The sequence below is a fragment of the Thunnus thynnus genome, chromosome 21 (assembly GCF_963924715.1).
Source record: "Thunnus thynnus chromosome 21, fThuThy2.1, whole genome shotgun sequence".
Lineage (NCBI taxonomy): Eukaryota > Metazoa > Chordata > Actinopteri > Scombriformes > Scombridae > Thunnus > Thunnus thynnus.
The window spans coordinates 17,089,910-17,103,740 of NC_089537.1; the positions used below are offsets into that span (position 1 = coordinate 17,089,910).

The 13,831-nt window shown below is 38.3% G+C and overlaps 1 protein-coding gene across 8 annotated transcripts in view; it reads right to left on the reverse strand.

Annotated features, from left to right (window-relative positions):
- The window catches only part of ctnnd2a (catenin (cadherin-associated protein), delta 2a), a 278,500-nt gene that overhangs the window by 17,002 nt on the left and 247,667 nt on the right, over nt 1-13,831 (reverse strand). For all 8 annotated transcript variants that reach the window (XM_067578419.1, XM_067578413.1, XM_067578414.1 and 5 more), the window contains 2 exons: nt 6,074-6,323; nt 2,096-2,180 (listed from right to left, as the gene is read on the reverse strand). In XM_067578419.1, coding sequence (XP_067434520.1) covers nt 2,096-2,180; nt 6,074-6,323 — 335 coding nt within the window. The remainder of the gene's footprint in view (nt 1-2,095; nt 2,181-6,073; nt 6,324-13,831) is intronic.

The following is a 13,831-nucleotide window of genomic DNA, read 5'->3' on the forward strand; positions in this document are numbered from 1 at the left end:
GCAGCATTACTTCATAATAATAATTCAGCTTTTATGATGGGCTAAATAACCATTAGAATCTATGTTAGCCTGTGTGTGTGTGTGTGTGTGAGTGTGTATATGTTGAAAAAAAACCCCAAAAACAATAGGCTGGAGACTTACACCAAGTTATTGATCCTCCTGCCTCTGTAAACACTGTTGCTCAGATGTGATGGTGCCCAGCAGAAACCCATTATTCTTTTGTTTGGTGGTAGTTATGACTGACCCCAAGGCGAAAACACACACAAACACACACACACACACACACGCACAGACAAAGGCATATACTGCACTGCAAGACACAAAAATAAAGGATCTGTATGTCCCCGTATTCACTCAGGCACTCAGTAACACATAAACACCCATATGTGGCTATAAGCTCTGCAGACTACAGATCTCCAAACCAATATCTGCTTAATGAATATGGTAACACTGAGATTGTCTGGAAGGAAATCTACCTTGGTCATTTAATGACAAATTGAACTCAACTTCCTTCTCTGCCAGTCATTTCACTTTTAATAACTTTTTTAATTATAAAGATGTTATTTCTAAAACCTAATACAATTAACATGACTGCTACTGCTGGCCATTTTGATATCTTGCTCTTTTTTTTTTTTTTTTTGCCAAAGCTAGTTACTTTTCATAATATATATTTTTAACACGTTTAAAATTGATTCACACTGAATATCAATTACTCTATATCAGGACGCCTCATCATAGGTGTTGCAAGGAATTAATGAACTAATAGATGGTGCCATTTTTATGACATTTATGACAATGTGCTTATTGCAGGATATCTGAACATATAAAGACACGGTTGAGTGCACTATTTTAGAATGATATTTCAGGTTTACCTTAAAATGGACTTTGTAACTTAAAATATGTTATTTTCAGGATAGTGTAATAGTGTAAAATAAGTCAATTCCACAACAAACTAAACTGCGATTATGTGACATGCATACTGTAAGACTATCACATAATGAGTGTGTGCTGGCAGAGAGAGGTCTCTCCAGTGGCCACACTTGACAATATATGATGAAAGTAAGTGGAAAATTAACGCCAACATTTAAAAGAGATAATCAATCAATGAAAAAGAATAAAAATGTGAAAATGGAATAAAATAAAATGGAATAAAATTTCTCAAAGATGGTGGGATATAGTGCAAAAATGGTGCTATAGAAAGGCTAGGTTAAAAAGATATGTTTTTAAGTGTCGTTTAAAGCTTTAAATCGAGCCTGCCTTTATAAAGTCTTAAGGTAAGGTGCTTCATAATTTGGGAGCATAACTGAAGAAAGCTGCATCTCCAGTTTTCTTTTGGTTTGGCTTATGGGTATCTAGCAAGCCTGCAGTAGAGGATCTAAGGGCTCGTGAAAGAACATACAGCAACAGGGAGTCTGTGATGTAGCTCGGCCAAAACCCATTGAGAGCTTTATAAACAAGTAAGAGGACTTTAAAATCGATTCTGGGAGATGCAGGGAGCCAGTGTAGTCCATCCAAGACTGGAGTGATGTGTGTTCTCTCTTTTTTGTTTTCGTTAACAATCTAGCTGCAGAGTTCTGAATAAGCTGTAATCTTTCAATGGACCTTTTAGGAAGACGCGTAAAAAATGCATTGCAGTAGTCCAAGTCACTTGAGATAAAAGCATTAATTAGCATCTTGCTGAGTTAGGAATGGTCGAATCTTGGCAATATTTCTGGGATGAAAGAATGCTGTTTCAGTCACTTTGTTTGTAAAGCTCAAGTCAGAGTCTAAAATGACTTCTAGGCTTGTTTCCTCTGATTTGATCAAGGGAGTCAGGTTGCCAAATCTTTTAAAGAGCTTGTCGGTTTTTACTTTGGGGCTAATTAATAAGATTTCTGTTTTCTCCTCATTTAATTGGAGTAATGGCAATATCAGTAGGATTGTCAAAACCTTTGAGAAAGGTGTGCAAAAAGGATTGTGGTCCACTAAATAGTATGCAGCAAATACGATAGCTATGTGATAAATATAATAAATATGTGTTGACACATCAATAGTGTGAGATGAATTGAAATGTATAAAAGTAAAGTATCAGTACATGGTTTGTACTACATCTTACCTTCTTGTAGAGGGAGCGCAGGTCTCTGTACTGCCACATACTGCTGAGGACCTGAGAGGCTGCCTTCACCACCTTTGCTGAGTGTCTGAGGTGAGACAGAGAGAGAGTTATTTCTCCTGGACCCCATTCCTTGTGATAATGTTGCAATTCTTTTTATTCAGTCCCCTGTCTTTACCAGCTGCACAACATGTGTGTAGACTAGTGGCACTTGTGATGGCTTTAAGATCAAGATGGCCGTTTATGGGCAGAAATATGTGTCAATAGAAACTGAATTTGAATCATTTATATTTGAATTTATATTGACAAACTGAATCTGAATAGCATAATTTGAAACTGAATTATTAGTTTGGAACTGAAGTCCAATAATCTTGAAACTGAATGTAATATTATCAAACTGAATTCAGTGTATTTGATCCTCACTGAAAATTCAACTCCCTATATATTTCCACATTCAGTTCTCACAATTCAAATTCAGTTCTTGCAATTTAATTTCAGTTTACTGAGACACACAGGAAGAGCAATCGAGTGCAGATTCACAGAACTCCTTTTCATGTACATTACTGTAACAACAGGTGCTTTTCATTCAGCTAATGTGTCTCCTTGCTTCCCTCACTCTTGTCTCTTCCTCGATATACAAATTAAAATTACGTGATTCAAATTCAGCTTTTTAATGCAATTATTCAAGTTGAACAATTCAAATTCAAATGTAAATGATTAAAATTCAGTTTTGAGTGAGACATATTTCTGCCCATAGCCATTGCTCTTTTCAGCAGAGAATGATTTTCCTTTCGCAAAAACTGAGAGTTTCTAGATGAGTTTAAAATGACCCTCTCAGCCATGCTAATGGTCCCATCCTCGCCACTTAGCTGAAAAATGACTCTAGTAGGAGTCAGTTCATAAGCCTTGCCCTTCTAACAATGAGAGAGGGAAGCAGAAGGGATGCTCATTTTCCATTTGTCCACCAAAATGAAGAAGAATCCTTGTGAAAACAGGCTTCACCCTGGGTTTAATTTTTCCCAGTAAAAAGAACAGAAAGTATGCCAGATTTAAATATGGTGTAATGGTATCAACAGAAAGCCACTGTACCAACCTACTACATAATTACACATGAATAAACTGATCCCAGGAAATTACATGCTGATTTCTAGTAATACTGTGCTCAGTGACTTTGTAGTGCAAACGGGTCAGCACGAACATTGGTAGTGTCACTACCTTACACACCATATCAAAATATGTTGATTCTTGAGCCATAAATTATTACTTATTACATTTGACTGCTGTAATAAATTCCAGTCACCGGAGAACAACTACAGTATCTTTGAAAAATGAGCCAGAATTTATGAGATTGTCAAACAAGGTTGCTGCTTTTTATCAAACTGTTGGATTTGTTTGATGGGCATTTGTTTTGGTATTTAATATTTCAGTATAGGTATATCAGTATTTATATTTAGTATTTTTTGTTTATTTCACTGCAGCTTTCAGCTCCAACTGCTTAAATGAAGTTGGTAAACAGTAGCTATCTGTGGTTATACTGTAATGGGCATTTTCCATTTCAAAAGTGTGTAATTGTATGAATGTAGCAAGGCAGTGCTGATAAGAGCATTTATCCTCAGTGTAACAATCCTGAGAAAATGAAGATATGTGGGCTATTAGCAGCTAACTACGCTCACTGTGAAATTTGCACTTATGGAGGTTTCTTCCAGCACCTCATCTCTCTCTGTAATGGTGCCCTTGAGCACCGTTCCCTAAATAGACTGAGTCTCTCTCTCCATAACAATAAATCAATGTTTGACCTCAGTCTGATAACACTCTGGTGTCATGGCAACCCCTGACCTGCTGGTTGCCATAGCAGCTAGGAGGAACACCCTGCTCGGTCTCCCATGGCGACAGGAGTTACATTCCTGGTTGCTGCTGACACTATGGGATTTGCAGAATGATGCCTTGACAGGTATAATAAAGCCTAGTCCAGATCAATGATTCGCAACGAGACGAAACGGTTTTAGAATGTTGCAGAGAAAATTGCAGCGGTATGAACTGGTTTGTTGCAGAGCATCTGAAGCCGTTGCCTGGGGTCTCAAAAGACCTACCTTGTCAAATCGCCAAATACAGTTTTAGAACATAAGGACATAGCTATTTCTTTTCAGCCAATCAGAAAACAACACAGACCAGTATGTAACATGGCAGACCTCTGGACAGAGGAGAGGGAGGCCCAGCTCATCCAACTTTTTGAAGAACAGCATTCACTTTACGATTGTAGCCCAAAAACATACTCCAATAAAATAAACAAAAACAACACCATTTGCTTGATTGCAAGCTTCCTGGGTGTGTCTGGTAAGTTGTGTTTTGTCCTCCAAAGGATCACCAAATAAATCTGAAGGTTCATGAGATGATTAATGGGAGACGAAAGAAGAAAAAAACAAGTTCTGATACATAAATCTGTTTTTAGTTCTTGGACTTTTTCTCTAATCTTTGATTTTTGGTGAAATATTGGATGATTTGAACATTTATTGAAATGAAACCATGTAAGAAGTTTAGAGGGAAAAAATCACTATTTGGTGGAGCTGTTAATAAGTCATTGACATCTGAAACGTGACCCCGACTACACACTGCTTTTTGTGAGATGTCAAAAGCCAAAAATGTTGTAAACCACTGGTTTCATCTTTAACAATGTGTTGTATTTTAAAAGCTTGTTATATTATCCATTGTGTCAAATCTTCATCTGAAAAGTAACTAAAGCTGTCAGATAAATGTAGTGGAGTAGAAAGTACAATATCTCCCTCTGAAGTGTAGTGAAGTAGAAGTTTAAAGTAGCATCAAATGGAAATACTCAAGTAAAGTACAAGTACTTCAAAATTGTACTTAAGTACAGTACTTGAGTAAATGTACTTAGTTACTTTCCACCACTGTTTAATTCCCACTCATGTAACTCACAACTCATGTAAACAGGCACTCATAGTACTGTAAGGCATTTTGAATGAAGGAATCAACCAAAACATGTAGTATTGGAGGATTTGTTTTCCAACATATTTCTGTCAAATAGAGTGTAACTTTAAAATTTTAGAGCCAGAGTCTGACTTGCTGCTTTTATCTTCTTTGCCTAGCACTTCAGAAAAAAGTGTTTTGTCAGTGTCCAGGCCCTGAGCCAGTATGCTATCTGCAAAAAACCCATCATCCACCACCAAAGGTTACACAGATTCACCTCAACAGTGAGGTTCCTTCCAGCTAGTTTATTACAGAGACTGATGATATGCTAGTTTAGGGGTGTGACACTGCAGAAAAAACTGGGTTCTTGGCTGTCTCATAATGTCACTCAAGTTATGTATTTTACAACAGAATCATCCACATACATGTAATTTAAATATACTTAAATTTGAATAACATTATGGCACCAAATTCATTCAACAAATTAAATCTCCTGATATCCACAAAGTGGTTAATTCAACATCAAAGTAATTGATGTAACAGTTAATAATTTTTTGCTTCTGTTTCACAGGCAGCTTTTTGGGGCCAGCAGAGACACCATCCCATAACTGCAAGGTCATTTGTGTTATTCCCTCAACAGCCAAGTGTCTAATCAACCACCACTTTTACCCTCCTCAACCCTGAAAGATCCTCCAATTGGTCTGAGGGGTTTCAAGAAATATCAAATATGTCATATTGACCTTTACAATGAGGCACAAAACATTTACAATTTTTCCATTTGGGTTTGAGTATTTCAGTCAGTGGAAACATACAGATTCAGCACAGTGTTGGAGGAAGTAGATACAGCATAAATGTATACTGTGTATCTTACAGTCCTGAAAAATGTTTTCTCTAACTAAGGGGAAACTAAGGGTTCAAGGGTTAACCTCATAGTTAGTCTGGATAAGTGTGAATGCCTGAATATTAATTTCATTTTTAAACACACCAGTAATTTTACTAACATGAACAAATTGAACCTAGTCTCGTATTATGCTTTCAAAACGTTGGCCTACTCACTTGTCTCCCTTGCTGCGGGCGATGCCGATGAGTTTTTCGATGCCGCCAGCATCGCGAAGGGCTTTGGCGTTCTCCATGTTCTTGGTGATGACTTCGTGCAGTGCACAGCAGATGGCAGTTACTGTATCATCTGACATGGCCTTGCTGGGGGGGCCTGTGGTCCCGGTGGTCCCACTGCTGGTAGCGTTATTGTTGCTGCTGCTACTACTGCCTGGTAACCGATGGATCAAATCTCTCATGGCATATTTACCTGGTGTGTGTAGAGATAAAAAAAAATATTGGTCAAATTTTATTCTCATCGCATCCTCCTGTAGATTTTGTTGAAAACATCTTGAAAGCTTGTTCTAAAAATTGCCTTTTGATGGATTTTTTGCACACAAAAGAAGAGACAGAATTAGAAACCACTGAACTGAGCTTTGACAACATGAATATATTGTATGATTTTTGATGTGCAGTCTTAAAAATTATGTGTAGGGGTGAGGGTTTACATTTTTTTGTGATGATTCATATGCCCATGAACAGGGGAGATTATATGTAGACAGGTGTGTATGCATGTAGTTGTGGATGACTGGTATAAAAATCCATAAAACCTTAATAATATACTTAACAGATACTTCAAAGCCTCTAAGTAATAAAACTAATATTGCCTTTTTACTATTTTTAATACGCAAACGTCTTGTACAGCTTGAGTGGTTTGGATAACTCCGTAAGGCTTTGGTTTGAGAGAAAACACTGCAAATCCTCTGACGCACGCACGTTAATGCAGACATGCTGAGAATCCAATAAAAGGGGCCACTTGTGGTATTTCGGTGAAAAGGCTGACATATGAAGAAAATGAAAAAAAAATTGACATTCAAAGAATGGGTTGTTGGCGAGATCGAAGCAACACAGAGGAGTAATTAAGAGTGCAGGAGATGATGTCAGATAGGAAACCCATAAACTTCAACTAGTCAGAGGTGGAGCAGATGGAAGCAATGAAGCGACTTTAAGGCAAAGTTTGTGAGGCTGGAAATGGAGAACAAAACCACCGACATGTAATCTGTGTTCACCAACACAGTAATGTAGTTTGTTCAAACATTGATACGAAAACCATCCTCAGAATACAGATTGTTTTAGTTTAGATGACAGAGGTTTGTTTTTGCGTATTTTTTGACAAATATTTTTGTCTGAAATGGTAAAATGATTACAATTTGAATCATCAAATTTGCTGGGAGATACAGTATTTACTGTAATTAGGAATGGGTCAGAGTAATAAAATAATTAATTATTAATCAGAAATATGCCTGATCAACCATCTTCACTTTCACATCTATGGACTGTAAACACATGCATGTGTATGGAAAACACATGGTGCCATTATATAGAGATTAAGGTATGATATAGATAAAACTGTACTTTGTTCTAAAAATTAGATTTGAAAAAGCGGGAGTTGTATTATATTAGAGTGCTAAACAATTACACATTATTCACAATATCAGATATTCTTCTTGAATGGAAAAAGTGTCAGAAAGTGTCAGATTATGGGTTGTTTGTAGCTTTATTGTCGCTAGGCTACTGAGTTTCTTCAAGTCTGGTTATAGTGTGTATTTTTGAGTTAATAAGTCCTACAAGATCGCAGGAAGTCTGGTTCAATCTAACCAGTTGGCTAGTGTAACATGTTATACTGCCACAGAGGAAATGAATTTCTGATCGGAGAAAAGGGTTGAAAGTATCTCCTGAAGTCAATCGCAGAAACACACCTGGAACCAAATCATCTGTCAAGCAGGAACAGGAGCTCAGTCTGAAAAACGATAACTGTCAGAGAAAATCACTTAAACCGCTTCCAAGAGCCTGACAGAGCAGTGCGTAAGTATGGGACTGATACACAGTGCATTTAATGGAAGTATTTAATGTTTTACTCTATGTCTTACATACAAGGTCGCCTAATATTTGAGCCCGAAATTTCTTCACTGTGCAATTATTTGATCTAGAATCAGGTTTATTACATGACTTTCCCATCTGTGAAAAATGTGAGAATCAAAATCCCTAACTGTAATTAGGGAACAATTGACTGTTATTTCCTGCAGTGTTTCTGATGTAACTACTCAGGAAATCACAGTGGAGTTTCCCATGAGAGAGACAACATTAGATATGAAGATGACTGAGGAGAGGGGCCAATAAAGGAGAGATCAGAGCAAATAGGTGATGAGTGGAAGAATGGAGGACTGGAGAGGAATTGAAGAGATGAGAGGAAAGAGATGATTGTGCTGACTGAGGTGGTGTGAGTAGATCCATGAAACATGAGCAGTAGTCAAGGGGTAAAAAATGTCTTGACCATTATAAAGCCTGTCAATTACACTTGAATCATCTCGAGTTCCTGGGACACAACCCACAGGTCATGTTTCAGGTAAAAAACTATCAATTTGAATGCTGAGGTGATAGTTGAATAATGAAACATGGCTGAAATGTTATTAATTTTTAACAAAATCCACTCACTAGAACCACTAGGACGAGCCCTCTTACCCCAATACCCGCTAAAAGGCACACTTCAATCAGCTGAGTATCTCCACAAGAATGAATTGGTCTACCCTCTTTGTGACATGTGTTGCTGGGAGTAACAAAGCACGCCGTTTAAAACAGTGAGTGCGTGACAGTTTGTGTGTGTGCTTACAACACAGAAGAGCAGCTCTTTAGGCACTCTGTCAGCACCTAGATTTTTACAAAAGCAAGTCCTCTACAGAAGTGCTAGATCTGATGAAGTAGATGAAAAACAGGAAGTGCTACTCTAAGTGTTAAATCCAGTGCTGTATCATCTTCAGGTTGTACATTACATCCTTTCCAATAGCAGAGAAAACTGAGGCCAAAGCACTCAATTTGCAATAAACACAAAATGCTATTGGATTTCCCTGAGAGTTTTTTCTCCAGTTGTGAAATAATATTTCTAAACAACTCATTTTCACAGCAATAGCATAAAACTACCACATACTTATCTACCTGCCACTCCGCAGCTGAGTTCTGGTCTTCGTCAGCTTATGGTGTTACTTTGAATTTATTAACTCTTAGAGAGCAATAAAAGAAAATACAAAACATCCTTTTGGGGTGCAGATTGATTCCTTCACTTATAGAATGGAGCCTTAACTTAATGTTATCTGTTTTGGAGTCTAAAATTTCTCCTTCCTAGCCTCCTTCAATTCCTCATATCTTCCCTTTTCCTTCATTCACTCTTTCCTTGCCCTTTTTAAAATTATTTCCCACTTCCACATGATGCTGAAGGTTTTTCCCCGACCAATTCATCACTGCGATACTCAAGGAGCCCTCACAGACTGGTAGTAAATCCCTTGCTCATATTACCTCTAATAAGTCTAAGTGATCGGGGAAGGGCTGAGAACAGCAAAGCGATGCACAGAGCAGGGAAATCACATGACATTACTGACCTTCATAAAATAAGGGAACACGCACAAAAATATGCATGATTTTACGTATATGCCCTTGTACAACAAACACTGTCGTCACACACACCCAGGCAAACTCTATCTATAAGGATGGGGTGGTGAGTTAATTGACCAAGTGTTATCTCAGGCTGGCAGGCTGAACAGAGGTTAAGCGGTCATTGTCTTTTGGCTGTGAGGACGAAGTTGAGCTGCATCCTAAGAGGAAGACTCATTATTTGACCGACTTGAATCAGACTGACTCATTTCCTACCGGATTAATTTACTGACGACTTGGTTTATTTAATGATTTGACTCATTTTTGAGTAAGTGACTGAATTATTTAATGACTGCATGACTAAGTTGCTGACTGGCTAATTTACTAACTGACTGCCAGATAATTTACTGCGTGAATGACTGACAATTTATTGATTGACTGACTGACTGATTGAGTGAGTGACTAATTTATCAACTGACTGATTGTAGGGAATCTAGTAATAACAAAAGGAGGATATGGAGTAAATATAAAAGACCTGGAAACTTCTGTATTGGAGGCATATCTGTGTTTGTGTTTAAATATTTTCTGCTTACAGACAGATGCTCTGATAAAGTGCTGTCAGCATATCCCTAAAATATGCTTGAGTGTTTCTGTGTGTGTACACACAGGTGTGTGCATGCATATCTCTATCAGTCTCTGCAACGTCATCACATTCATCCCACAGCAGACGAGTACAGAATGAGAAGATGATATGGAAGCAGAGAGAGGTTGAAAGAGGAGGAGGGAAACAGCATAACAGTCACCCATGTTTGAGCGAGAGGAAAGGTGCAGACTAGGAAAGAACGGAAAGAAAGACAAAGTCTTCACAGACATTAGTGTATGCTGAGACGAATGCAATGTGAAACACCTTGATAGCTGGAGAATCAAACGGAGAAGCCCTCGTCATTTCCAAACCCTTAATAACACACCTTGTTAGAGGAAGACACTGCCTCCTGATAATCACTGAGTGCTAAGAAGCATGACTGAAAGCCTCACACACACACACACACACACACCTCACCTTGACAATACACCACATATACAGCCATGCACGCACACATACCCGTACACATTGCTCATTATCTGGCTTTCAGTTTGTTTTTGTTTTGTTTGTGGTGTGTTTCTTCTGAATTATTTGCTTTGATGCAAGATGCATTTAATAAGACCCATAAATCTCAGCGTCACAATGTCATTTTTTTTTGTCTCCTGTGGGTTTTAATGTATTTTTTAAGCAGCATTTTATGAGCAGATATTAACACTGTATCAGTAAAGCAAAAACTACATTAAAATTAACTGAACTAAACTAAAGCAAAACTCTGCTTAAACACCACATTAGCCAAATAAAATCTGGTCTCTTTCCTGCATCCTGTGACTATGATACCCAGAGCCTGCAAGAAGTGTATTGATGAATTATAGATTAAATGTCAATGCAAGATTTAACACATTTTAGAAGCTAAATCTTTTGATGTGCTCATTACCCTGATGAAGAAATTATTTGTTAAAATACTGCATTTTAATTACTACTAAATATACAATTTATCTCTTAAGACCTCATTTACATTTTAGGTATTTAGTTGACAAATGACTGATCTGAACATGTTAGAATGTAAACAGTTGCACAAAAAGCCTAATTAATTACTATATAATAGTGCAATTAGAGGCCAACCTACGTGTTAAAGCCAGAGACATCATGTAACACTTATTCCTGTAACATCAGAATAGTCTTATGGTAGTTGCACAAAGAGAAAAGAAATGACAAGTGAAAGCTGAAGAGCAAATTAAGATGGATTTTTCATGAGTGGGTGGTGACCCCTTCTACTTTTAGGTCCTACGGTGACATAGACAGCACCTCTACAATGTTGGAGTGCCATATCCCCTCTCCTCTTACATCCACTCTCTATGTCCCTGAAATGTGAGCTTCACCTGGAACATGTCCTCGAGGAGAGAAACAAGCCCTGTGCTGATCACTGCACAGTCTAATAAACCTGTATTACACAACTCCTCCAATATAGCCATCTTCACCTGGGAGGCAGAGCCGGTAATGTATTCCTGTGCTGCATTCCCTCATGTGTCGCTAACTCCCGCTGAGCAGGGCGTGCTTCATCAGGGCCATAATGGCTGATTTGATTTAAAGAGATCCAATTACCCTCAACAATAGAGTGATTTGATTGTTTACTGACGGAGAAGGGAGAGTGTTATTGAAGTAAAATTGGAGGTAATTGTCTCAGGGTGATGTGGGGAAAGATGAAACAGCTTGATTGGTTGTGGCGTCCGACTGTCTGAGAATAAAGGATGGTTAATACACAGTTATCAGTGACTGGGTTGGGGTCCCTGAGGTAGGCTGCTGTACACTTACTGGTATCAAAAGCTTCTGGCTATGTTATGTTTCTAAAGCATCTCTGGGCTGAATAAAAGCCCATGATAGAATGAAGGTTGAACACCTTGATAATAGACACACATAAGGTGGTTTAGCTAGCATTTATGAAGTCTGTTTTGACTTATCAGAATAGAAACTAAGAATGTGATAAATGCTGGACCAATCTGATTTCTTGTAGACCAACAAACACACAATTTGCACACAAATAAAATCAATTTATAAATGGACAATTGGTGTCTCAAATGATCCTATTTGAATATATAGGCATGTTTTTTTTTTATCCTGTATGCAAACTCTGTATTTTTCTCTGAACAGGTGAAGCATTTAGTTTAAAATGTGGTCACCCCAATGTGTTGATTTGACATCAGTCAGCACAGACTGACAGCTAAATTTGAAATGAGGTATAATTATGGGGTGCTGTACCTGCTATTAAAATATTCAGTGACAAAACTAGTGTTTCAGCACATCTGTGTGATTGGAGCCAGTTTCCCAGGTGTGATTTCATTAGCAGTGTGTCACATTGTCGACAGGGGGCGCCAGATTCAAAGCAACAGGGTGTTGGTTTCTGCTCTGTGGGACTATTCCTTTATTGAAAACATGAAGGAGTTTTTATGGTCCTTGGATGTCAGCCACTAAAAGCTCAAACTGAATGGAAGTCTGTAATAAAATTCAATCTACAAACAAACCGCAGATATTCTCAAGCATCAATACTGTTTCTCCTGCGGATAGGAGCGGCGTTTTATTGACACCAATTTTACTCATTTTCCCTTGTACTATAATCCAAATTGTAAAAAGTTACAGCATTCTAATGAGTTCTGGATTATGGGCTCATCTGGAAAGCAGCCAGAAAGAAGCGGAAATATCCATCACATACACACATACACAAACACACACTCCCTGCAGTCACCAATTATCAACATCTTCACATCCTCATCAAACTAAAATAGATAGGAATAACCTCCAAAGACGTCTGATTCCCCACTGCAAAGTGAGGTGTATTCCTTTCAACTTCTGAATAAATAAATATAGAAATAAATAAATAAAATGAACTGCAAAGGAGGGTGCAGACAGATGAAACACAGCAGGTTTAAAGAGGTCAGAAATGGAGGTAAATTGGAAAGTGGCATGCCGTCGCTTCCCCGTTCTAAAATATTCTGCCTTCCTGTGTTTGGTGCCTTTCACACCAGTTATATCTCACCCTCTGTGTCTCTCTTTGATGTCTGTGGGTGACAGGTTTACAGCGTAAACTGCAGAGGAGGGAGCGAGGGAGAGAGGGTGAGAGGGAGAGAGAGAGACAGAGAGAGAGAGAGAGAGAGAGAGAGGAAAGGCGGGGATGTTTTTCCCCTGTGAGGAACCTGTGGCTTCATTAAAGATCAGCTTCACGGATGAAAAATATGCCTGCTAGGGAAGATGTATAAATTCACACTTATAAACATACTGTATGCATACACAAACTCACGGTTACAGAAAATGGATAATTACCATTGTGATGGTTAAATAAAGTTATACTGTGCAGCTTGTCACCTTTCAGTTGAGTTTTCACAAGTGAAGATATTTAAATATGTAATGTAGATAAGTTGTTACCCCTGAGCAACATTTAATGTAGCTGTGCTCCTCCCAAGATCAGGTCTGATGCAGGAGGGACAGCTGTAACACTGACAAAAATCTCATCATCTCATGACAAGCACTTTCTCTCTCTCTCTATTTCTTTTTATTGTTCTATATTTCTATTTCTGTCTGTCGTGCACCCAGTCTGGCACAGTGGAGCAGAGGATGGAGAATGCCAGAGAGAACAAAGTGTGCTGATAAAAGACATGCCAGACCCTCACACAAGAGATTCATCCTGAAGGCGACACAGAAATTTCATAAAATACTGCTGCAACAGGGAGACAGAAGTGTGTGTGTCAACTTAGGGTGAGTCAGTACGAACGTGGCCA